Source organism: Pipistrellus hanaki (assembly GCF_964339955.1).
Source record: "Pipistrellus hanaki genome assembly, chromosome: 9".
Taxonomy (NCBI): Eukaryota; Metazoa; Chordata; class Mammalia; order Chiroptera; family Vespertilionidae; genus Pipistrellus; species Pipistrellus hanaki.
The window spans coordinates 51,994,614-52,018,791 of record NC_140511.1 but is presented as its reverse complement, the minus strand read 5'-3'; the positions used below and the strand labels follow the sequence as shown (position 1 = coordinate 52,018,791).

The 24,178-nt window shown below is 40.4% G+C and overlaps 2 protein-coding genes across 6 annotated transcripts in view; one reads left to right on the top strand and one right to left on the bottom strand.

Moving 5' to 3' along the window:
• PDE3B (phosphodiesterase 3B) overlaps positions 1 to 5,722 on the bottom strand; it is a 131,382-nt gene extending 125,660 nt beyond the window's left edge. Inside the window, exons 1-2 of one of the 2 annotated variants that reach the window (XM_084893976.1) lie at positions 4,367 to 5,722; positions 3,482 to 3,616 (exon numbers count right to left, since the gene is read on the bottom strand). In XM_084893976.1, coding sequence (XP_084750102.1) covers positions 3,482 to 3,616; positions 4,367 to 5,368 — 1,137 coding nt within the window. In that variant the 5' untranslated portion in view covers positions 5,369 to 5,722. The remainder of the gene's footprint in view (positions 1 to 3,481; positions 3,617 to 4,366) is intronic. The other variant, XM_084893977.1, reaches the window with a different exon arrangement.
• LOC311627468 (uncharacterized protein) overlaps positions 1 to 24,178 on the top strand; it is a 228,795-nt gene that overhangs the window by 130,725 nt on the left and 73,892 nt on the right. The window lies entirely within an intron of this gene.

The following is a 24,178-nucleotide window of genomic DNA, read 5'->3' as shown; positions in this document are numbered from 1 at the left end:
GAAAATAAGCTTTACAGTTCGACTTATGGTTGGCCCTATTTACTTTCCACTCAGTATGGGAAAACATAAATTATGGAGATGTTATTATTTCATGAGACGTAATGAAAATCTATCACACATCACATCATCTGTCAACTTTTATTTTTTTAAATGGCCAACTCTGCCATACTGAAGGCTTGTTCTCTGTTTAAAGAGTAATTTGAATATCACTGTACTGTCTAAAGACTTCTTAATCTAATTTGTTCCTTAAAGGAGATTTCAAACAGTGTGAACAGTAATAGCAAAAGAAAAGAAAATATCTACAGGTCAAAAACAATAAGCAGTCCACAAATAGTTACAGCCAAGGATGGATGGGGGGAGGGAGTATCCCTAAGTCCTAGATGACTTTTTAAAATACAAAACAAACAAAAAAGCTAAGAGCATGTTATTAAGGATTTTACAAGCAAGGTTCAAGGTCATTGTCCACTTTATCCTGTGGACAATGAAAAACCATAAGAGGTTTTTAAAACAGAGCAAGGGATTTGATCAAATCTGTGTTTCTGAACAATAGTTCCGATGGCAGAGTACATACAATATTTACAAAATAGGGCATAAAATTATGATACAGACTGATATTGTACCACAAAATATTAACATGAAAGGAGAATGAAATACGACTCACTGGAACCACAAAATAAATGTCACAAATACTACGGTATTCTTAAATTCATAGTGAGATATGCCTTGCAAATTCCTTAAGGGACTAAATAATCACTAAACTTTAAAATCGTTTTTAAACACATTCATACTACATGTGTGTACCTTTTTCAAATAAAATTAACACTTTACATAATATTTATGGGCTTTAAGGCCACAGAATTTTAAAATATTTACCTAACATTTAGAAAGCACTTAGCATTTTAGGTATAGAAAAATATCTCACACATGAACTTATGACTTTCAAAACCTTGTATTTACCTAGTCTATCACAAACAAAATGATGTGGCTGAAACTTTCATTATAGAATATACATACAAATAAAATGGCTTAGAAATGTAATTTGTTAAATTCGGGCCAAAATGTCTACATAGACAACTAATTTTTTTTAAAAAAACTTCCTATTCACTTCAGCTGACTCCTGGCAAATATACTACAACTTAAGTATGTCTTTCTATTAATCCACCAAGGCAAAACACAGTTAACAGTAACCAGATTTAAACTTTAAATCTCTAAATGTTTGGCAATAACAACAAAAATACCTTGGTTAATAAGTGACATACATATAGCATTTATATCAACTACTATAAATCTAATTATGAAAATCAAATGTTTTGCAAACATAAGCCATTATTTTTCAACATGGTACCTAACATAACATCCCCAAAATTAAAAATTATTCTAAGTCTACTCTCAATTTAAAAATATTTAGATTGACATGAGTTTTGTTTTTCAAAGATGTTTATAAAATTCTTCAGGAAATAAAAGTATAATAATTTTGCTATCTCAATCCAAAAATAAATTGCATATAATTTTTTAAGATTTCTATTTAAAAAATACAGAATATTTGCTCATCATTACACCTTGGAAAATACAAGTTAGTCGTATCAACATTCAACACGTAAGTAAAACTTCAAGAAGTACTAACTGTGATCTTTTAGCTATACTTTTATTCATACTTTACAAAAAATATAAACCAACTAGAAGTGAATCACGAACTGGAAATTATTACGGAATTCATCTTTTGAAATCCCTGATTTGACAGGATACTGAGGTTCAGAGGTTCACTGACTTTCCCAAGATTACACAGTAGAATCAAGACCTTACTCTCAATCCCCTGTCTAGGAATCCAGAGCATTTCTCACCATATCAAATTTTACTCAATATCTTTCTGTTTCTCCTTCACTTTCTGAAACAATGAAAAGACTTCACACTTGTCACATACAAAACGTAGCACTTGGAAAATAGAAAGTATCCGTCTTTTACTTCCATAAAAGTACTGGTTTCCTTTTCATTTCTTTAACATAATATACATCCAAACAAAACCAAAGACTCACTGTTAAACTTCATGAATAAGCATAAATAAAAATTCTTATTATGATCTCTGTTAAATTAAAAATATGTAGTAACATTTAGTAATGCCAAAATTGTATTATTTTATGACACTGAACATTAAGTAACAATGTAGGTACTCTTAGCATATATTTAAGACCCCAAAACTGTTCCTTTTCATAGTGGAATGTGAATAAGGGTTTTCTGCGTTAAGGTATGACCTTTTTTAAAAATAGATTAATAAACTTTTAAAATGTATTTTTCTTGTTAATATCTCCCATTTCCCCCCTCCTCCCAACATCCCCATGTCCGTGTCCATGGGCTATGCAAATAAGTACAATATAATATATGACCTTTTTAAAAACACAAATTGTGTCTGCTTCTAATACAAATAATAAATGAAGCTACCTAGAATAATAACACTGCTCTCAATTACAGGTTGAAAAAGGTTGCTGTGATGGAAAAAGCACCAGACTAGGATTAAGAAAACCAAGAATTTTCCATTTACAGCACATCCACAATTGATTACACCAGTGGTCCGCAAACTGCGGCTCTCGAGCCACATGCGGCTCTTTGGCCCCTTGAGTTTTTAGCAAAGGCCAGTTTAGAAGTACCCTAATTAAGTTAATAACAATGTACCTACCTATATAGTTTAAATTTTAAAAATTTGGCTCTCAAAAGAAATTTCAATCATTGTACTGTTGATATATGGCTCTGTTGACTAATGAATTTGCTGACCACTGGTCAGATTACAATAAAGTTCGTTAAACTGTAATGCTGTTAAATTTGGGAAACTTATCTACAAATGTGATTAGACTATGCTAAAACACTTTTCCGGGGTCTATTCACATATAGTCAACTGTTAAATGGCATGCCGTTCCAAGAAAACAGCTGATATTATTTTGCTCTACAGTTAATATCACAACTTTTCTTCTAATACAGATTTTTCTAAGCTCTATTATCACTGGCAGTAAAATAAGAAAACAAAAGGCATGACATTTTTGAACAAATTTTTTTCAAGTACTAGTATTTGGCCAAATAATTACAGACCACAAAAGCAGCCTTAAAAAAAAAAAAAAAAAAAAAAAAAGTTCCAAGAAGCAAAGTATGGTGTCATTGGAGCACTACAGAATTAGTGTTGAACACGTCATTAAACAGTTATACTGGGTCCCAATGTAAAACATATTACCAATCAGAAAGTCTGAAAACCAGTGCTATAAATTCCTACTTTCCTACTTAAGAGCTCTACACTCACCCTTTTCGTTGCTTAGAACAGGACAATTAAAACTGAGAAATCTAGGTTCAAATCCCAGCACTGCCACTTGCTAGATGTGTGAAGTTAGGTAATCTCTCAAAAACTCATAAGGCTCATCTCCACATTGAGGTAATGTCACCACCATACAGGACTCGTGTACATATATAAGAAAATATATGTAAAGCATTTTGCACTTACAAATATTTGAGAAAATATATGTAAAGCATTTGCTATCAGGGAGGAGCTATACTTGTTGAATTTCCTGGTGATGTAGGACAGGTAAGATTTCCCAAGGCTATATGGAAGCTGGTTCCATGATGATGGTTTCAATTCCTTTTAAAAGACAAAAACATGTAAACCTACTGGACATGCTTTTGGCATCTTTCCAGACATAAGTTTAAAGGTTAAATTGTTACAACATTCTCTTCATTATGCAACAAATACACACCACCATGAGTTAGTCTGTAAAACATTATATTAGCAGCCTATACCGCTGGAATTTGGGTTAGTGGGGATCTCTTCAAAATGATTCCCAACAGTCTTCCATCTAAACTAACAAGTCTCAGTTCCAAAGTTCATCAAGGTTTCTAAGATCTCAAATTCCTCTCCCTCTCTCTCTCTCTCTCTCTCTCTCTCTCTCTCTCTCTCTCTCTCTCTCTCTCTCTCTCTCTCTCTCATATCCAAAGTAATAAAATCACACTGCTTAAAAGTAATGTCTATGAATGCTACCTTTGGGGAGACATCACACTCATAACAGCAACAGATTAACGGCACCAAAATGACGTCCATCGGAGCATGCCAAAGTGGGAGTAGCTCATCTATCAGACCTCAAATAATCCATCCTTCTAATAACTCATCTATTGCATAAACAAAGTACTTTAAAGGTGCAATATTGTCTACTTCACCAAAAGGCTCGTCTGTATGTCTAAAAAAACCTCCTGTATTTTAGGAATCCTTTGCAGACTAAAACTTTTTCTTTCCCCCACCCTGGAAGTTAACATGCTTTCAAAAAATTCAACTCAGACTGAAGCGACAGAACCGCACTCACTTCCCTTCGCAAAACCTTGCTCTCTGCGAACCTACCTGCTCCCTGGAGATGCAAGGCAGCGAGGGTCTCCGGAACATCTTGCCGCTGCCCGGGTACGCGGCCGCCGTCTCCCCGAACGACACGCAGCTGGACCGCCGGCGGGGTCTGATCACAGGCACTTTCTCCTCCGCGGCCCCGGATAAGCGGGGCGGGTGGAGAGCTTCCCTGATGTGAAAGAAGTGCTCCCACCCCAGGGCCAGCAGGCAGCCCGCGCCGCCGGCCAGGCAGGACAGCAGCGGCCGGAGGGCTGCGGGCAGCGGCCCGAGGCTGGAGAAGGAGACCCACCAGACGAAGCTGGAGAGCAGCAGCACCAGGATGCTGTGCCGGAGCCCGAGCCGCTGCGCGAGGGCCAGCGAGCCCACGCAGCTCAGCACCAAGAGCAACCTGCCCGCAGCCGCCGCCGCCGCCGCGGGGGGCGTGGACGGGGTCGCGGCGTCCCCGTCCCACAGCCAGGACCCCCACGGCCACACCAGGTCCCCCAGGTAACAGCAGGCGGGCAGCGCCAGCAGCCAGCAGGCGCCGCCGCCCGCGCCCCGCTCCGGGCCGGGGCCCCGCCGGGCGCGGGCCAGGAAGCAGGTGAGGAAGAAGAAGGCACAGGCGATGCTGAAGAGGGGGCTGAGGCTGAGCGCCCCGACGCTCAGCAGGCTCCGCAGGCGGGCGGCGCCGCCCGCAGCCCAGCTCTCGGGCGCCGCACGGAGCAGCAGCGCGAGGACAAAGGCGGCCAGGGCGCCCAGCGCGAGGCGCGCCCGGCAGAAGGGGGAGCCGCCGCGCCGCGGCTCCTCGGGGGAGGCCGGCGGCGGCGGCAGCAGCAGCTCCACGTTGCAGAAGCGGCAGAGGTGGAACCAGAAGCCGCGCGGGGGGTCCTGCCGCAGGGGGCTCACGCTGCTCTTCACGTAGCCGTTCCGCAGGCTCTCGGGGGGCGAGCCGGCCCCGTCCGGCGGCGAAGGCGAAGGCGGCGGGTAGCGCATGGCTTTGGCGTCTCGCTCGTCCCTCCTCATGGTCGGACCCGGAGTGGCTGCGGGCTCCGCACGCTCGGCTGGGACTCACAGGGGCCGCAGGCGCTCTCTCGCTCCTTTAGTCCCCGCGCCCGGGGCTGCCCTCCCGCCCCCTGCGCTCAGGAGCGCGTCAGGGCTGCGCCCGCCGCCGCCGCGGCCCGGGGTCCACGCCTCGCGGGCGGAGGGGCGGCGGGGTCCGGGACATGCTGGCGGTGGAGAGGGGCGGAAGGGCTACTCCTTTCCCGCAGGCAATGGAGACGCGAAGTCTCCTCCCAACTCCCGAGGCTGCAACAGTTAACTCACGGCCTCAGCCTGGTCCGTTGGGCGCGCGAGCGAGCGGCGGGCGGGCGGGCGGGGCGGGCGCTCCTCCCCCGCGGCGGCCCCGGCCCGGCGCGCGCCCCGCCCGCCGCCCTCCCGCGCGCGCCCGCTGCTCCCTGTCCCGCCGCCGCCGCCTGCCAGCCCGGCGCCCGCCGCGGGCCGGGGGGCCCCGCGGACTTAGGTCCTGGGACGGGGGAGGGGCAGGGCAGGGCTGGGGGACATGGGTGGGGTGCTCCTCGGGTGGAAGGGGGCGAGCCCACCATCCTGGGACCAGGGGCACGCAGGTTCCCTTTGGTTGGGGGTAAAGTCATAGACATCGAGTTTAGCAGCTCCCGCTCGTCTGCACCGGGGTGTCGGGGAAGGAGGGAGTTTGTGGAAATCGAGTTGAAGGGAGTGGCTTCGGGCGGCTCCTAACCTCCTCCCGGTTCAGGAGGGGCCCTGGAGCTGCCCCAGCAGGGCTGCGACCTGGGAAAGGACCAGCAGCCACCGCTGTGGTGGGGGGCAGGGCGATGGAACCCCAAGCCCTGTGGCTGGCTGGGTCTGTCCTCCGCGGCAATGTGGGCCGCACAGCAGAGGCCTGGGGTCCAAGCAGCGGCTGTTAGGGAGGAGCACGTGGAGAGTTCTCTGGGAGCATCCCAAGTCGATATTGTCAAGCTTGTCTTTACAGGCAGGGAACTAGCCTCCCATCCTCCACTTCGCACCCTTGCCACCCATACCCGCGCGTCCACATCTGTATCCCACATTTCAGTAAGCATAGACAAGTTATGCTGTCGCAAAGTTATTTCCACATGGAAGGCCTTTTCACTGTAACAGCTTGTTCTGGAGAGGGGGCAGGGACGGATTAGGAGACCTCCCGAAGACCATTGCCCAGCTTGGATCGGTGCCAAGGAAGAAGCCGAATAAGATGCGATCTGTGAATTACTAGTGACACTAAGTCACATGTAGGAAATATTTATTTGAAAGAGGGCAGAGCTTTGCTGAACTAGAGGGACTGCTCTGGAATCTAACCAATCATAACTGTCTTAGGGAACTGTTTCCCTCCACCGAAACTCCCTTCAACCTCCTGACAGGGCTACATTTCTCAAAGAGCTAATCCCACATTTTTCCAGTGAGATGAGAAACGTTACTGTGTGGTAAATCCCACGAAAAGGCCCATTTTTTCACCAATTAATCTTTGCCCGCAGCCATGACCTAAAAAACAGACCATTTTCGTGTATGGTCATAGTTCACATACATAGCAGAAATCACTGAGAAATTAGCATAAGAATTTGACCAAGATGGATAAAGACCACAATTCCTGTTTCTTTCCTGTCTCTTGGATAAAGGGGAAAAAAAAAATTTTTTTTTGAGTTTTCAAATTGACTATCAAATGTTTGTCCTAAAAGATAAAAATCTAAGGCGGTCTTTTTTTCACCATGACTATTTTAAAAAAATAATAATAATAATCTTATTTTAACAGAACTCAGCAAATATTTTTTTAAATGATGTGCACAGAACTCATCATTACTATTAAGTAGGAAACTTAATGGATATATTTGAGCCTATACAAAAGGGCATGAGAAAAATTGCACTAGCATTACTGAATTTGCTCACTAAATTCCCATAGGAAATAACAAATTGATTTGGAAATTAGAATAAATCAAGATTAAAGTTGTGTGTGTGTTTTGTGGGTTTTTTTTTTTGTTTTGTTTTGTTTTCCAAACTCTGGATTGTCATCTGAGGTAGGATAGACATGGTTTGTAATTCCGTAGGTTCTAGTCCTGGCCCAGCCAGCCATTTATGTCTTGTCATGAAGCAAGTCACATAACTTTAATAGGCCTCATTCTTCTCAGCTGTAAAATGAAACAATTTAATGTGATGACCTTTACAGTCCATTCCAGTCTTGAAAAGCTATGGTTTTTGAACACAGGGGTGCATATATTCTTTCCAGTTAGTATTTTGGGTTTCTTTGGATATATGCCCAGAAGTGGAATTGCTGGGTCATAAGGCTGTTCCATATTTAAGTTTTTGAGGAAATTCCATATTGTTTTCCATAGTGACTGCACCAATCTACATTCCCACCAACAGAGTTCCCTTTTCTCCACATCCTCACAAACACTTGCTGTTTGTTGATTTATTGATAATAGCCCCTCTGACAAGTGTGAGATGATATCTCATTGTGGTTTTAATTTGGGTTTCTCTGATGATTAGTGACATTGTGCATCTTTTCATATATCTGTCGGCCATCTGTATGTCCTCTTTGGGGAAGTATTTATTCAGGTCCTCTGCCCAATTTTTAAAATAGATTTTTTGGTTTTGAGTTGTCTGAATTCTTTATAAGTTTTGGATAGTAACTCCTTATAGGATATATTATTGGCAGATATCTCCTTCCATTCAGTAGGTTGTCTTTTCATTTTATTAATGGTTTCCTTTGCTGTGCAAAACTTTTTAGTTTGATATAATCTCTATGTTCATGGCAGCATTATTTACAAGAGGCAAGATATGAAATCAAACTAAGTGACTGTCAATAGATGAGTGGATAAAACAGTTGTGATACATACATATACAACTCAGCCATAAAAAAGAATGAAGTCTTATCATTTTGTAACATGGAGGACCTAGAAAGAGTTATACTAAGTAAAATAAGTCAAATGGAGAAAGATAAATACCGCATAACTTCACTTATGTGTAAAATCTAAAGAACAAAATAAGTGAACAAAAAAACAGAAACAGACTTATAGATGCAGATAATAAACTGATGATTGCCAGTGTGGATGGGAATTTGGGGGCTGGGTGAAAAAAGTGAAGGCATTAAGAAGTACAAATTGGTAGTAACAAAACAGTCACAGGAATTAAAGTACAGCATAGGGAATAGAGCCAATAATATTGTGGGTACTTGAATTATTGTGGGGATCGGTCATTTTGTACATTAATAATTGTCTAACCACTATGTTACACATCTAAAACTAATATAAAATAATACTGAATATTAAAAAAATGGTTCCTGTTTGTCCAAAATATAGAGGTAGGCAAAAGTAGGTTAATAATAATAAATAGTACATTCATTAATAATACAAGAATAAACTCTCTTGCAAACAGCTATAAACCTACTTTTGCCAGGCACTGTATATAGGCATCCTTCAGATTCATGTTTCAGATTGCCAAGAGCAATCTTTGAATTATTTGTACCACTGAACTAAAGCAAACTCACAGTGTTGACAAATAAAAATAAAAGGATTTACATCAAAGGACTATTATCTGGAAAATAAAATGTAAAGCCCTCTTCATACTTTCCGGATCTCCCTTAGCCTTCTTTCCACTGTCTTCCCAGGTCTTGATAAAAGCCCAATCCTCTTAATAACCTCTAGCTGGAATGCCTCTCGCTGAGCACTAACTCCAGCACCTGAGAGGATTCTAAAATAAAATGTAAGGACGTGACCGAAGAGCATTAGTTTACTTAACTAAAAATATGCACAAAAAGAATGAGCTAGCTATGTTTATAGCAACTCCCTTCTCTGTTTACAATCTTTGTCAAAGATTATTAGTAGGCTGCATTTCTTAGAGTTCAGATTAGTTAATGATTCTTTTGCCAGATTTAAACAACCAATAGAATTACTTGGCTCTTGTCTTTAGGTTTGAGAATATAGGACCATTGTCTGTTGTGGGGGGGAAAAAAGACCTAAAATCACAGAGATACTTTTGACTTTTCTCAGCACTCTCTGCCCCAGCCTTTTACCTGACTTTGCCTGCCCTCACATTTTGTTCTCTCCACTAGAATCATTTTCCCAGTTAGATGATCCAAGACAGGAAATCCTAGTGTTTACCACCCAGCTCCCGAGACATTCTGGTGCAGTGCAACCCTCTGTGCATTCCTATGCTACAGTGACGGGGTCCTTGCCCTCCAGCTCTAAAGACCCCGTTTCCCCATGTGCCTGAGTTGGCAGCATGAAAATTTTGTTTTGTTCTCCATTTTAGGTGCTCACTCCAATAAGCTGGCATATTAGTTCTAGTCTTGGAAGAACTAAAACCTAGGTCTTTCCGGTCTTAGGGCCAAAAGCTCTGCCCCTAAACACTAGACTAGGCTAAGGACCTCACTGACAGACATCCTAGATGCCACTGCCTGCCCACATGTCTAACCTTACAAGCACCAGTTGAGATGTCCTGTTACTGGGCTCAACCCAACTGTGAAAACACTCACTTCTTCACCTGTGACGTGAGACCCCTGTTGCTCAGCGTTGCTGAATTGGAAGTTACCCTCTTTGTGAATTCTCTTGTTCTCTTCTTGAATATTCATCCACAGGAAGCTGACATAACAAATGGGCCTCAGATTAGGTCTCAGAACCCTCCCCACCCCACGTGCCATGTAAAAAAAAAACCCATCCTTTTACTTGTGGTTTTAACATTTTTCAGAAGATGGAGTTATTTTCTAACTCTAAAATCCATACATAAATAAAATCCGTTTTTGGAACAGTATTCCCAGGAATTCCCTTCCAAAATTAAATATTTTTGAATGGATCAGAGCAGCTGCACCTGTGGTAACTCAATTATAGTTATCATGGAATACACGTGGGAATGGGTGGTACTGGGGGTTGGAGGAGGGGTAGGCCTCGACCCCATCATTATCACTGACCCTAGATCAAACAACTGACTCCTCAGGATGGTTTATGGAGCAGCCTCTACAGCTTTGCTCAGAGACGTTGAAAAGCGGGAAATAATAGTTACCAGTTTTTTGTTTTGTGTTGTTTTTTAATATATTTTATTGATTTTACACAGAGAGGAATTGAGAGGGACAGAGAGTTAGAAACGCTGATGAGAGAGAAACATCGACCAGCTGCCTCTTGCACACTCCCCGCTGGGGATGTGCCCACAACCAAGGTACATGACCGAAATCGAACCTGGGACCCTCCAGTCCGCAGGCCGACGCTCTATCCACTGAGCCAAACCGGTCCCGGCAATAGTTACCAATTTTTAAGAGCTTTTTATTACTGTTTCCATCCTGCACAGTCACCTCTCAACCATGGTTTTCAGATGTTCTTCAAAAGAAATATGCAAATAAAAGCAAACTGCTCTTATTCAAGTGGAAGTGTCTGGGGCCAGGTCTCTGACACCTTCTCCTTTGACCTGAAGCCCCTCTTTGGAACTCTTGGGCACAAATAAAGGGGGAGAGGGAGAAAAAAAGGAAAAATTTAAATTTCTAAAAATTGAGCATAAAAAGTGGATTTGAATTGGGTTTGGGAAAATGCTTAGAACTGAGTGCTTTTTCTAAAGTAGCTTTTTCAGAATTCAGTAATAAAGCAGCCTTGATTTCTTAGAGATAATGATTTAAAGTAGTCTGACAAATTCTAAATATCAAAGTTTAAGGAATGGCCAGTAAATTCACCAGTATCACTGAGATTTCAAATTCCTAAAGCTAGAGCTTTCCCTAAGATAAATGGAAACCTAAAAAGGTTTTAAAAGAAGGAAAGAGTTAACATTTTCATTCTCACATTTAAAAATAAAAAAAGCCCTGGCTGGTGTTGCTAAGTGGTTACAACCTCTCTCTCTCTCTCTCTCTCTCTCTCTCTCTCTCTCTCTCTCTCTCTCTCTCTCTCATCTATCTCTCTTTATTCTCCCTCTCTCCCTCCCTCTCCCCAACCCCCCCACTTCAAAGAGTCTCAGAGTTTGATTTCTGGTCAAGGGCACATACCTGGGTTGCAGGTCAATCTCCACCCCATAGGGGCTCCTTAGGGAGGTAACAAATCAATGTGTCGCTCTCACATAGATGTTTCTCTCCCTCTCTCTCTCCCTCCCTCCCTCGGTTCCACTCTCTAAGAAGCAATGGAAAAAAATATCCTCTATCCTTGAGTGAGGATTAATTTAAAAAAATTTTTAAAACAACAACTGATTGGTTTTTCTCTATGGAAAGGATCCGTCTGGTTCCTGTGCGCAAACAAAACATTTCTTTTCCGGCTAGCACTCATCTCAGAATCTGAACCCCACTTTGACTCACTGTTTAGTTCATCTCAACAATATTTATTGAGTGCTTACTATGTGCAGAGCACTGTGTGAGATGCTGCTTAGAACATTAAAAAACTATGAAGTTCTTTAGAACTAACTTCCTTAAGCTGCAGCTTTATGTAGGAATGCACATAGGCTACTAAAGAGCACAGAGAATATTTGGAAAGAAAAAAAAAAAAAAAAAAACCTGTGGGGAACAGTGCTTTCAGACCTACTAAAGAAGAATTATTCTTTTCCCATCTTCCCACTGTGTGGTTCTCTCAGCTTGTTTTCATAATTTGTTTCTCCTCTACCAATTCCAGTTCTCTCCCCTGTGTCTGACTGGATGGCTGTCTTCCTGTCTCTTTCTCCTCTTCCCGCCTTCTCCCTTTCATCTCTGTGTTTAATTCCCTCATTTTTACTTCCTTGGTATGTACCACTCCCCTCCACCAACATTTAATATCTCTCTCTCTTAGTGAATATGTTCATTATTTCAGTGTTTACTAAGTGCCTGGCACTGTGCTGGCTGACAAGGATACAATGATGAAAGGTATGGTCCCTTCCTTTCAGGGTTCATAATGAAAGCTGGAAAAGTAAAAATACTACTAGCGCCCAGAGTGATAGGAACTGTGATGTAGAAGCAAGTAAACTCAGTGTACTCTGGGAGCTCAGAGGAGGGCCCCCTAACCCAGACCAGAGCGGGAATATCAGGTACCCAGTAGTGCTCTTGAGAAAGAGTTCCGGGCTTGATATTAAAAGATAAGTTGAATTTACCTAAATAAAGTAAGGAGAAAAGATAATCCGGACAAAGGAAGCAAGCAAGTGTAAAAATCTAGAGGAATGCAATTATGGTGCATTTGGATAATTTCAAGTGTCCTGTGGCTGGCTCATAAAGCATGAAGGGCCAAGAACAAAAGTATGAGGTATGAGAAGGCCAGAGTCATGGTGTGGTGTTAATTAATATAGAACTGGAGTTTATTGTTACTATTAGATAAAGGTGTATGTTGGTATCAGATTTCTTTATTTGCATGGCTACCTCATCAATATGCACTTCAAACACAAGAATTCTGCCTTATTCAATCTTAGCTCAGTCTCCATGCCATGCTTAGCACAATATTCAGTTAATGCTAAAAATTTTCTTGTTTGTATTTATCAAAAATTGCTTAATAATTCAGGATTTTTAGTTGTATGTCATTTCATTTTGTTATTTAATCAAGGAATTTTAATAGAAACTCTTAATATATAACTTAGTACAAAAATTTCCAGATTGTTATTGAAAAATATTTTTCTTAATATCCATTTACACAAAATCAGTAAAAGAACACTTTCTCTTAGATTGACAGAAAACATTATACATAAAATAAATGTTTAAGAGATGTGTGAATGAGCTTTTTTAAACTCAAGTGATGGCACCTGGATTTCTTTTGCTATGAAAGAGTATATTCTACTACTTTAAGAATTTTCCTTTTTATATTTCTAGCTGTCAGACAACAGTTGTATCTGTACCACAAATCCTCCATATTTTTTAAAAAACACACAAGCAGGTAAAAGTATTAAATCTTTAACTACTGATCTGAAAAATCCTGGATTTTTCGTATTAAACCTGAACCTTGAACAATAAACAGCAATGCAAACTCTTTCCAAGTTTTCCTGTTCCCTCCATAGACAAGCAGTAGTTTCTTCAGCTCTGGCTACCCTAGCAGATCTGAAGGATCACAGCCATGACGGTGGCAGCCTACCGTTGACACTGAACTTGCGGTTAATTGTGGAGTTCTGCCACAAAACCACCTCACTACCACAAGCTGGATTCTTGCCCAGGAGAACGACAAACTGCCAGGCCAACCAATATACAGAAGGCAGCAAGAGCAAACTGCCTTTTACCCCAGACAGCAGTCATTTCTGGATTCCAAATAGAGCCAGAAGCAGACAACACCAAAGAAAAATTTAGAAGTATGCTCTCTCCACTAAACCTAGTTCAAATGTATTCACATTGTTTTACATGACAAGCTCAAAAATATTCACCCATTATCTGACATCATCAATGAAGTGTGAGAGTATTCATTAGGAAAATTTCAAAATGAGCATTGAGATTGGACATAAAATTATAGTTATACTAGAGGCCTGGTGCACGGGTGGGATCCAACTGCCCTGCCCCAATGTGGGGCTGGGGGTGGGGGAGCGGGCAGGAGAGGAACCATGGGCAGTTGGCAAGCTGGCCCCGCCCCCTGGCCAAACTCCTGGTTGAACTCCCTGTCGGAACTCCTGGGTCCAGGGGACAATTTGCATATTAGCCTTTTATTATACTAGGGTATAGGATTGTTAATTATTAAGTGACCATAGCCATCTGCCTATGATCATTGCAAATAGGAGCAAATAATGTGTCTTTGTGTGGGTTACTGAGCTGCACACAGCAGCAAGGCAGCTCTGGGAACTTTGAAAGGCAGAGCAGCATGCTGGGAAGGAAGGAAACTTTAGCATCAGTCAGATCTGGTTACCCTTTGTAGCTGTGTGACCTTGGAGATTACTTAATGTCTCATGTTACCTACCTCATCTACAAAATGGGGATAACCATGTCCACCTCATAGAGTCATTGTTATGAATTAAATTAAACTAATATGACTTAGCAATGACTAGATACTCAGTAAATGTAAATTTGATTCATTCTTCTTACACCCTATCCTCTTCCTTATCCCTCACCAACCTATCAGGACTTTCCAGGATCCTATCACTTCTGAGTTTGCCAAAAAGATTCCCCAGGTTACATCATTTGTTCAATTTGGTTTCAAGTCTTGCTTTCAATGACATTTTGTTCAACTAAGCTTTTGTCTTCTTATCTATGCAATCAAATAAAACAGGTAAATTAGCAGCTCTCAACACAAGGCAAGTGCTACAAAGATTTTAATGCATACTGTAAATGCAAAAAAATAATACATTAATTTTTAAAGTAAGGGCTTCATGTTAGTATCATAGTTTTGTGGGTCTATGTATCTTATGTCTCATTTTGCTGAAAAGATGTTGATTTAGGGCCTATATGTGGTCACTTGGAGTAACAGAAGAAAAAAAATCAAACCTTAACAACCAATTCTGTCCATAATGGCATTAAACATAGTGAAGACAAGAAAACATCTATGCTTAAAAAATTTATTCATTCATTCACTATGTGCCAACCATTGCCCTAGATACTAAAAGTACAAATATGAATAAGATATAGTCCCTGCCCTCAGTTTGGTGGGGGAAAATATGTAAACAAGTGTAGCACAGTATGAAATGCTCAAATATAGCTCTGACCAAGTATACTGGTGAGACAAAGAGAAGTTCACAGATGAAGGATGCTAGCCTGAGTATTAAAAAATAAATAGGGACTTCCAAGTAGACAAGAAGGTAGAGCATTCCAGACAGGGAACAGTATTTGCAAAGACACAGAGACATAAAATAGCGTGGGCATTTCAGGAACTGACTTGGGATGGAGGGAAAAGGGGAATAGAGAAATGAGGCTGGATGCATGGGTGTATATCAAATCATGGGGAGCCCTGTAAGCTGTCCTGGAGAGTCTGGAATTTATCCTGTAAGTGATAAGGGACTATTAAAGATTTTTAATCAGGGAGAAGGTATAGTCCTTTTTTTTTTTTTTTTTTGGCATGCTTAATTTTAATGTGCATTTTAAATCTCAATGCTGATACTGCATAAAGAATGGTTTGGAAGAATGTGAAACCAAAGCCAGGAAAACCATTTAAGAAATCTTAATCACAGGCCAGATGAGGCTAAACTTCTGTAAGACAGGGCAGTAAGTCTGGAAAGGAAGAATTTAATTACTAGAACTTTCTGATCAATTCCACAGAGGGGAAGGGGGGTGCAAAGAGAGTTCCCTATGTCTAGCTTAGGGACTAGAATATTTTATAGTTATTAACCAGGATAAGAAGTACTAGAGAAGTCACAGAGTAAAGACCATGGGTTTCATTATGAACAGGTTGAATCCAAGTTGAGATGTTTCTGGGTAGTTGGATATATACAAGTGTGAAGTTCAAGAGAGCAGTCTGGGCTACAGACATAGTTTGGAGGCCTGAGGCAGAACCCTGGGAGGAAAATGAGACATTCTCCAGGAGAGTACATAGTGTGAAAAGAGAAGAAGATCAATGTCTGTACTTTGAGGAACATTAACATATAAGAGACAAGGAACAAAGAATTGCTCAAAAGGATGACTGTAAAGGAAGTGGCAATGCTAGAAAGAGAATCAGGCAAGAATGGTGTTATGTACCAAAGTAGGGAAGTTTCAAGAAGGAGGACAAAAAAGCACAATGCAACATCCTAAAAAGAAGAGAACAGGAAAGGGTCCACGTCATTGTCACCCTCATGTGGAACAGTGGCTGCGGTGGAAGCAGAAGCCAGATTGCAGTGGATTGAGGAATGAGTTAATATTTATGTTGGCATTAAGAAAGGTTTCATTCTAGAAAATCTAGTCAGGAAAAAGCTGTACCTTTAGTCAGATCGGTTTCTTTGTTCATTTTAGCCAAAGAATTTAAACAGCTTACTGATACAATATAAAGATCACACACACACATTTTCTCCTGTATAAAGAAATAAAACTGACTCCCCTTAACAGAAGACCTATTTATATTTTTGTAAATAGGAATTATAAACTAGCACTTATTTTGTATTCGTAGTAGTGTCCAATAAAAAAAAAGGGATAAGAAGACAGTGAGGTTATTTAGAAAAAAATGCTATTATATTTTGTATAATAAACAAATATCTGACATAGCTCTGGGAGATTTTTTAACTAAGCACCAGCTTCATTAAATAGTGCAATAAAAAATAAAAAGGTAGTGCAATCTTACTCTGGTTCTTCCCTCCCCCCCCCCCCTTGTATTTCTTTTGAAGTCAGTGAGAAATCATTATGAAAAAACTTGGATGATAAGATCTTTTAAATGGTCTTAACATTTTTTATTTAATATAATATTTTTATCAGCCCTGGAAATAGTAAACAGGCCAGTAGCTCTAATGAAAAAGCAAGGTGTAGATTTGTATATTTAGAGAAATTTTATAACTATCTGGTCAGCTTTCAGACAAAAGCAAGTGTTTTTAATGTCCTTTTCCTGCTAAATAACTAGGATTCATGCAGTGCAGCAGTTAGCCTAACATCAGTCTTCACTAGAATTATGCTTGGACGGTTCCCAGTGACAACTCTCTAGCCTGGTTTGGTGCTTTGGTAACTATATTAAAGGTAAGTGCAAACTGTGAAAAATAACAAGAACCCTTATATAAATTCAAGATTTTAATACTGTCTTTTGGGACTGTGTAATCGTGCTTCAAAGGATGACTAACATCCACTCTAATATGGACAAGACTTTAAACCAATGAAAACTATGTGTGTGTTTTTTAAACAGTAAACCTGGCGGTATGGCTGATTTTATTCCTTCCTTTGCGATCCCTCCTTTTCACAGGTGAAAAGGTTTATATCAGATTTCCTCTCATTATAACCTCTCAAATGTTGTCTGGACCAGTAACCCACTCTCTCTAAACAAATACCAGCCAACCAGGAAACCATGAAGTTTTATTGTGCTATAAAATAGACCAGACATTTCCAAACCTTCATAGGAATGAACCTGACTAAATCTTTACTAAAAATAATTTCAAAATAAACTGTAGGCTCCAAGTTTCTCCAACAATCAAAATTCCTCTTCCTTCATCAACCTCATTCTCAAGCTCTTGACTCTTTCAGAACTATGTCATAAGCCGTTTCTCTGGCCAAAATTCATAGTAAGAATTAAAGAGTCCACTTCGATTTGATTACTGGGATATAAGACTCAATAAAAATGCTGGCTTCATTCCTTGCAGACATTTACATTTATCAAAATTCTATTTCCAATTTTCCTGTATACTACCAGTCCCTAAATCGTGAGCTGCTTCTTGCAGTATATCAGGAGTATAGAATGAATTTGTCAAAGAATTAAGTCAGAACTTCAGCTTGAGAAAATAGATTTCCTTTGATTCAATTTGGCAAATATTTGTTTAAGCTCTGTTCTAGGTACCCTTAAGGAATGCATGTTGAATGCATGGGTAAGTGTTGCACATGTGTATGTAGCATGTGTGTATGTATTTGGGGATGGATCATTTGTCAAAGACCAGCAGGGAGAAAGACACACACAACTAACTATGATGCAAAATGGAATATAACAAGAGATAGCTAGATTGTAATGGGGATCTGGAAAGGTGACATGAAGTAGGTAGAACTTAGAGTCCATCTTAACCCTGGCCAATGTGACTTAGTTGGTTGAATGTCATCCCATGCACCAAAAAATCACTGTTTTGATTCCTGATCAGGGCACATGCCCAGGTTGTGGGTTTGGTCACCCATTGGGGTATGTATGGGAGGCATCGATGTTTCTCTAGCTCTCCCTCTCCCTTCTTCTCTCTCTAAAAAGACAATAAAAGCATATATATTTTTAAAAGTCCATCTTAAAGGATGAGTAGAATTTAAAGATGATAAATGCTTTCTTGCATTTCAAGAAAGAAAATAAAAGAACATAAAGTGAGGAAAGTGTTCATGGGACTATTATTTTATCAGAACATGAATGATAAAAAATGTTACATTATGATCATATAAGATCCTCTAATCCTCTACGTTTAATCCTCACAAAAATATGAAAGTAGAAATTGGGGCATGAAGAGATTACATAATTTGTCAAAGATTACACATCCAGTAATTGGTGGAGTCAGGATTTACCCAGGTAGTGTGACTCCAAATCTTCTATGTGCTTTCCATTGTGTCAGCCATTATTAAACTTCAGTACGCAAAATTCAGTTAGGTAACTTTTACCAAATGGTAAAATGCAGACTGCAGAACCCCAATCCCCAACATTCTGATTTAGTTCACCCCAGATGGGACTGAGCAATCTGCATTTCTACCATGCAATCCTGATGCAGGAGGTCTGGGAACCACGTAATCCAGAGGCAGGACAGGGCAGTATTTAGTAGGACCTAGAATGACCTTGAACATATTTGCTGATTAATGTTACATATTGAATTTTGTTCCCCTAAAATTCATATGACAAAATCCTATATCCCAAAAGGATTTGATTGCATTTGTAGATAGGCCCTTTAGAGAGGTAATTAAGGTTAAATGAGGTCAAAAGGGCGGGCCCTGATCTGAAATGACTGGTGTTTTTATAAGAAGAGGAAGATTCTCCTGGAATGTGACTGCACAGAGAACAAGTCATGACAGAATATGGCAAAAAGATGGCCACCTGCAAGCCAAGGAGGGAGGCCTCAGGAGAATCAACCCTGCCAGCACCTTGATCTTGGACTTACAACTCCCAGAACTGTGTTAAGTCACCCAGTCTGTGGTATTTTCTTATTATAAAAATATATTTTATTGATTTTTTTTTACAGAGAGGAAGGGAGAGAGATAGAGAGCTAGAAACATCGATGAGAAACACATCAATCAGCTGCCTCCTGGACACCCCCTACTGGGGATGTGCCCACAACCAAGGTACATGCCCTTGACCGGAATCGAACCCGGGACCTTTCAGTCTGCAGGCTGACGCTCAAACCGGTTTTGGCGGTATTTTCTTATAGTAGACCTAGCAGACAAGTTGGAGGGTTGAAGTCAGATCTTCTGATCCCAAATCTTAAGCGTACTTTTCCTACAGCACACATACCATAAAGTATAGTTATTATATAAAACATCCATCTGGGCAAATGTCCTTTTTTTTAGCTCTAGAGCAGTGTTTCCCAAACTTCTCTCATGATGAGAATCACCTGGTGGAGTTGTTAAGACACAGATTCCTGAATCCCAACTAAGAAGTGCTAAACTAGAATTTTTGAGAACATATAGGTAAAATTGCATACCTAACTTAGTGCTCTGTATATAAAATCTGTCTTAGAGCACTAGTTAAGTATACAATTTTACCTATATGTTCCCAAAAATTCTATCAATAGTTTAGCACTTCTTAGTTGGGATTCAGGAATCTGTGTTTTAACAACTCCACCAGGTGATTCTCATCATGAGAGAAGGTTGGGAAACACTGCTCTAGAGAGTAAACACCTCTACCCCTATTTTCTTTTCTTTCTTTTTTTAACCCCTATTTTCTAGTTAAGATATGGCTCGGGGATTCAAAAGATGTACCCAGACGTTAATAGCAAAGATCAGATCAGAATACTATACAAGATTCCTAATGTCCGGTTTCATACCAAACAATTGACTAGACAATAATAAAATTCTCCCATTTATATAGATTGAGATTATGCTTTGGGTTAGGGCACCCATAAAAAAATATTTTTATTGATTTCAAAGAGGAAGGGGGAGGGGGAGACAAATAGAAACAGCAATGATGTGAGAGAATCATTGATTGGCTGCCTCCTGCATGCTCCACACTGGGGGTGCAGCCCACAACCCAGGCATGTGCCCTGACTGGAAATCAAACCATGACCTCCTGGTTCATAGATTGATGCTCAACCATGCTAAGGCACACACTTTTTTTGTTGCAATATTATATATATTTTTTCTTTATTAAGGAATTATATGTGTCCTTATTCCTCCATTCCCCCCCCCCCCCATTCCCCAGCTCATGCCCCCATCCCCTGTTGTCTGTGTCCATTGATTAGGCTTATATGTATGCATATAAGTCTTTTGATTGATCTCTCCCCCTTAACCCCACCCTCCCACTGAGGTTTGATGATCTCATCAAAGCCTATCTGTCTGTGGATCTGATTTTGTTCATCAGTTTATGTTGTTCATTATATTACACAAATGAGTGAGATCATATGATATTTATCTTTCTCCAACTGACTTATTTCGCTTAGCATAATGCTCCAGGTCCATCCTTGCTGTTGCAAATGGTAGGAGTTCCTTACTTTTTACAGCAGCGTAGTATTCTATTGTGTAGAGTTTTTTAAACCATTTATCTGCTGATGGGCACTTAGGCTGTTTTCAAATCTTAGCTATTGTAAATTGTGCTATGAACATAGAGGTGCACATATCCTTTCTGACTGGTATTTCTAGTTTCTTGGGATATATTCCTAGAAGTGGGATCACTGGGTCAAATGGGAGTTCCATTTTTACTTTTTTGAGGAAACTCCATACTGTTCTCCACAGTGGCTGCACCAGTCTGCATTCCCACCAGCAGTGCAAGAGGGTTTCTTTTTCTCAGCAACCTCTCCAGCACTTGTCTTTTTTTTTTTCTTCTTTTTTTTTTTAACTTGGGGTGGCTTTATTAATATCAGACTTAGTATATCTTCCTGCTTTTTAGAGCACAGAATATTATCAGTGATAAATGGGTCATTTCATCCTGATAAAGGGGTCAATTCATTAAGAAGATATAACAAGACTAAAAGCTTATTTGTCATTTATTGATGATAACCATTCTGACAAGTGTGAGGTGGTACCTCATTGTCGTTTTCATTTGCATCTCTCAGATGATTAGGGACTTTGAGCATGTTTTCATATGTCTCTTGGCTTTCTGTATGTCCTCTTTTGAAAAGTATCTATTTAGGTCCGTTGCCATTTTTTTTTTAAATTGGATTGTTTATCTTCCTTTTTTAAAGTTGTATGAGTTTCCTGTAAATGTTGGAGATTAAACCATTATCAGAAATAACATTGGCAAATATGTTCTCCACTGCAGCAGGCGTTCTTGTTGTTTTGTTGATGGTTTATTTTGCTTTGCAGAAGCTTTTTATTTTGATGTACTCCCATTTGTTTATTTTCTCTTTAGTTTCCATTTTCCCAGGAGCTGTTTCAGTAAAGATATTGCTACAACATATGTCTCAGATTTTGTTGCATGAGGATTCCTCTGGGATTTTTATGGTTTCCCATCTTATGTTTAAGTCTTCTATCCATTTTGAGTTTATTTTTGTGTATGGTATAAGTTGTTAGTCTAGTTTCATTTTTTTTTTTTTTTTTTGCATATATCTGTCCAATTTTCCCAACACCATTTATTAAAGAGACTGTCTTGACCCCATTGTATGCTCTTGCCTCCTTTGTTAAATATTGAGCATAGTGGTTTGGGTTGATTTCTGGGTTCTCTGTTCTGTTCTCTATATGCCTGTTCTTGTGCCAATACCAGCATTTTTGAGAACGGTGGCTTTGTAATATAGCTTGATACCTGATATTGAGGTCCCTCTTACTTTGTTCTCCTTTCTCAGAATTGTTGCACCTATTTGGGGTCTTTTTTTTTTTTTTTTTTTTTTTTTTAATTCCAGGTGAATTTTTGGAGAGTTCATTCTAGGTCTGTGAAATATGCCACTGGTATTTTAATGGGGAGTGCAGTGAACCTAAAGATTGCTTTGGGTAGTATGGACATTTTAATGATATTGATTCTACTAATCCATGAACATGGTATGTTCTTCCATCTGTTTATGTCCTCCGCTATCAATTTTTTTCAGTGTCCTGTAGTTTTCTGAGTATAGGTCTTTTACCTCCTTATTCCTAGGTATCTTAATTTTGGGTGGTACAATGGTAAATGGGATTGTTTTTTAAATCTCTCTTTCTGTAATTTTACTATTGGTGTATAAAAATTTATGGCACACACTTTTGAGAGTATTATTTTCTTGTAATAGTTATAGGTTTGCTATATATATATATATATATATATATATATATATATATATATATAATAGAAAATATTATTATTTTCTTGTAATAGTTATAGGTTTGCTCAGATGCCAAGTGATATAAATTTGCAGAATACCAGACTGTACAATGGACTACATCTTAATAATAAATGCTGTAGATAGGGGGGCGGGGGAAAGTGAAAGAGCAGTTAAAGATGGAGGAAGTGATTCCTTTACTTTCATTTCCTTTTGTTAGCACTTCTCCTTTTTGGGTTAGCAAACATAATAACGTAAATGTGAATTGGTATTTGCATACAACAATGAAAACATTGCCTGAACACTTGCTAGAGATCCAGAATAGGAAGGTAAATGCTAAACTAAGCCTGTCTGGTTCATACTATTTTCCTGTTAGTTAAGATCTCATTTCCCCAGTGCTGTTATGTTAGTTCGTGTCCTCTGAGAAGCATATGCCAACATGGAATTAGACATGCATTAGATTTTCTGGGAAATGCCTGCAAAGAATAAAGAAATGAAAGACAGAGAAAGCAGGGAGAGCCTTCAAACTGTGATGCAAGTCTGGCATCAATGAAAGGGGGCGGGGGAGAAAAGCGCTTTATACTACAGCACAGTTCTAAGGAAATTTCCAACTAGGCCAATGGGGAGTCCTTGAGACAAAGTCGCATTTTGAAGAAATCTCGGTCTCACAGGAATGGGCTGGCATTGGTACCACTGCAGTGCTCTCATTGGCTAGGCAAAGCCCAAGGGAAGCGTTGGCTCAGTGTAAAAACTGGTGGATCCAGAAGTCAATTATGCTCCCCACAGCAGGGGCTGGATCCAGAAGTCAATTATGCTCCCCACAGCAAAATTTGAGAGGTACATTTTCATGGTTGCCATAGTCTACCTCATGCTGTAGAAAAACTTGCTTCCCTGTGCAGATTTAGGAAACACATCCTCCATAGTTCCTTTGGGCCTTTCCTCCTGAAAGAAAACTTAGAAGGAGGTTAGTGAGATGAACCAGAGCCTCCACTGCTGTGGTTGGTCTTGGGGCTGTACGAGGTACTCATCCTCTCCTTCCTCTATTCATTCTAAATCCCATCACCCTCAGCTGTCATCTTGGCAAGTCTTGGTAGCTTCCCTCATGGTGTGACCCAAACAAACCTTCATTGCTGATGGGTCTTAATCCTTGGCAATCAGACCCTTTTCAAGTCAGGGTTGCTGCCCAGGTCCATTCACAGTACACAGTGGTCAAAGGAGTCCAGAGGCTTCCAAGCAAATCACTTGAGTTCCATACCTATTTCTATCCCTGTATGTAAAAGTAATACTACCTCTTCCTAATGATTGGGGTTGATTAACTGTCAAGATGGTAACTTCTTTTTAAAAAATATATATTTTTTTAATTGATTTTTTACAGAGAGGAAGAGAGAGGGATAGAGAGTTAGAAACATCGATGATAGAGAATCATCGACCAGCTGCCTCTTGCACACCCTCTATTGGGGATGTGCCCGCAACTAATGTACATGCCCTTGACCGGAATCGAATCTGGGACCCCCCAGTCCGCAGGCCAATGCTCTATCCACTGAGCCAAACCGATTTCAGTGCTGACTTCTCTTCTTAATTGCTGGTCTTAACACAAGGAGCCTAAAATTTCCTGGCAGTATTCACAGCATATAGTTCAGTGAGGCACTTGCTCTGTCCCCTGACAAGAGTGCACTCCTTCTGAGACCAGAACCACCAGCCCTACAGAGCCCAGAGTTGCAGGTACAGGAAACACAGAAATCTGCCAGTGGGTTATGGGAAGTTATGGGAAGTGGAGCTATTTCTGATTCTACCTCTTGGTGACCATTGTGTTCTTCCTGCTGAAGACATGGCACCATATAGAAGAAGTCTCTGACTTAGCCTGGATCCCCATGTCATCTACCACAATTACAACAGCTCCCATCCCCTAGCTCATACCTATGGCTAAAGGGGATTGGGAGAGTTCCCATATACCCAGCT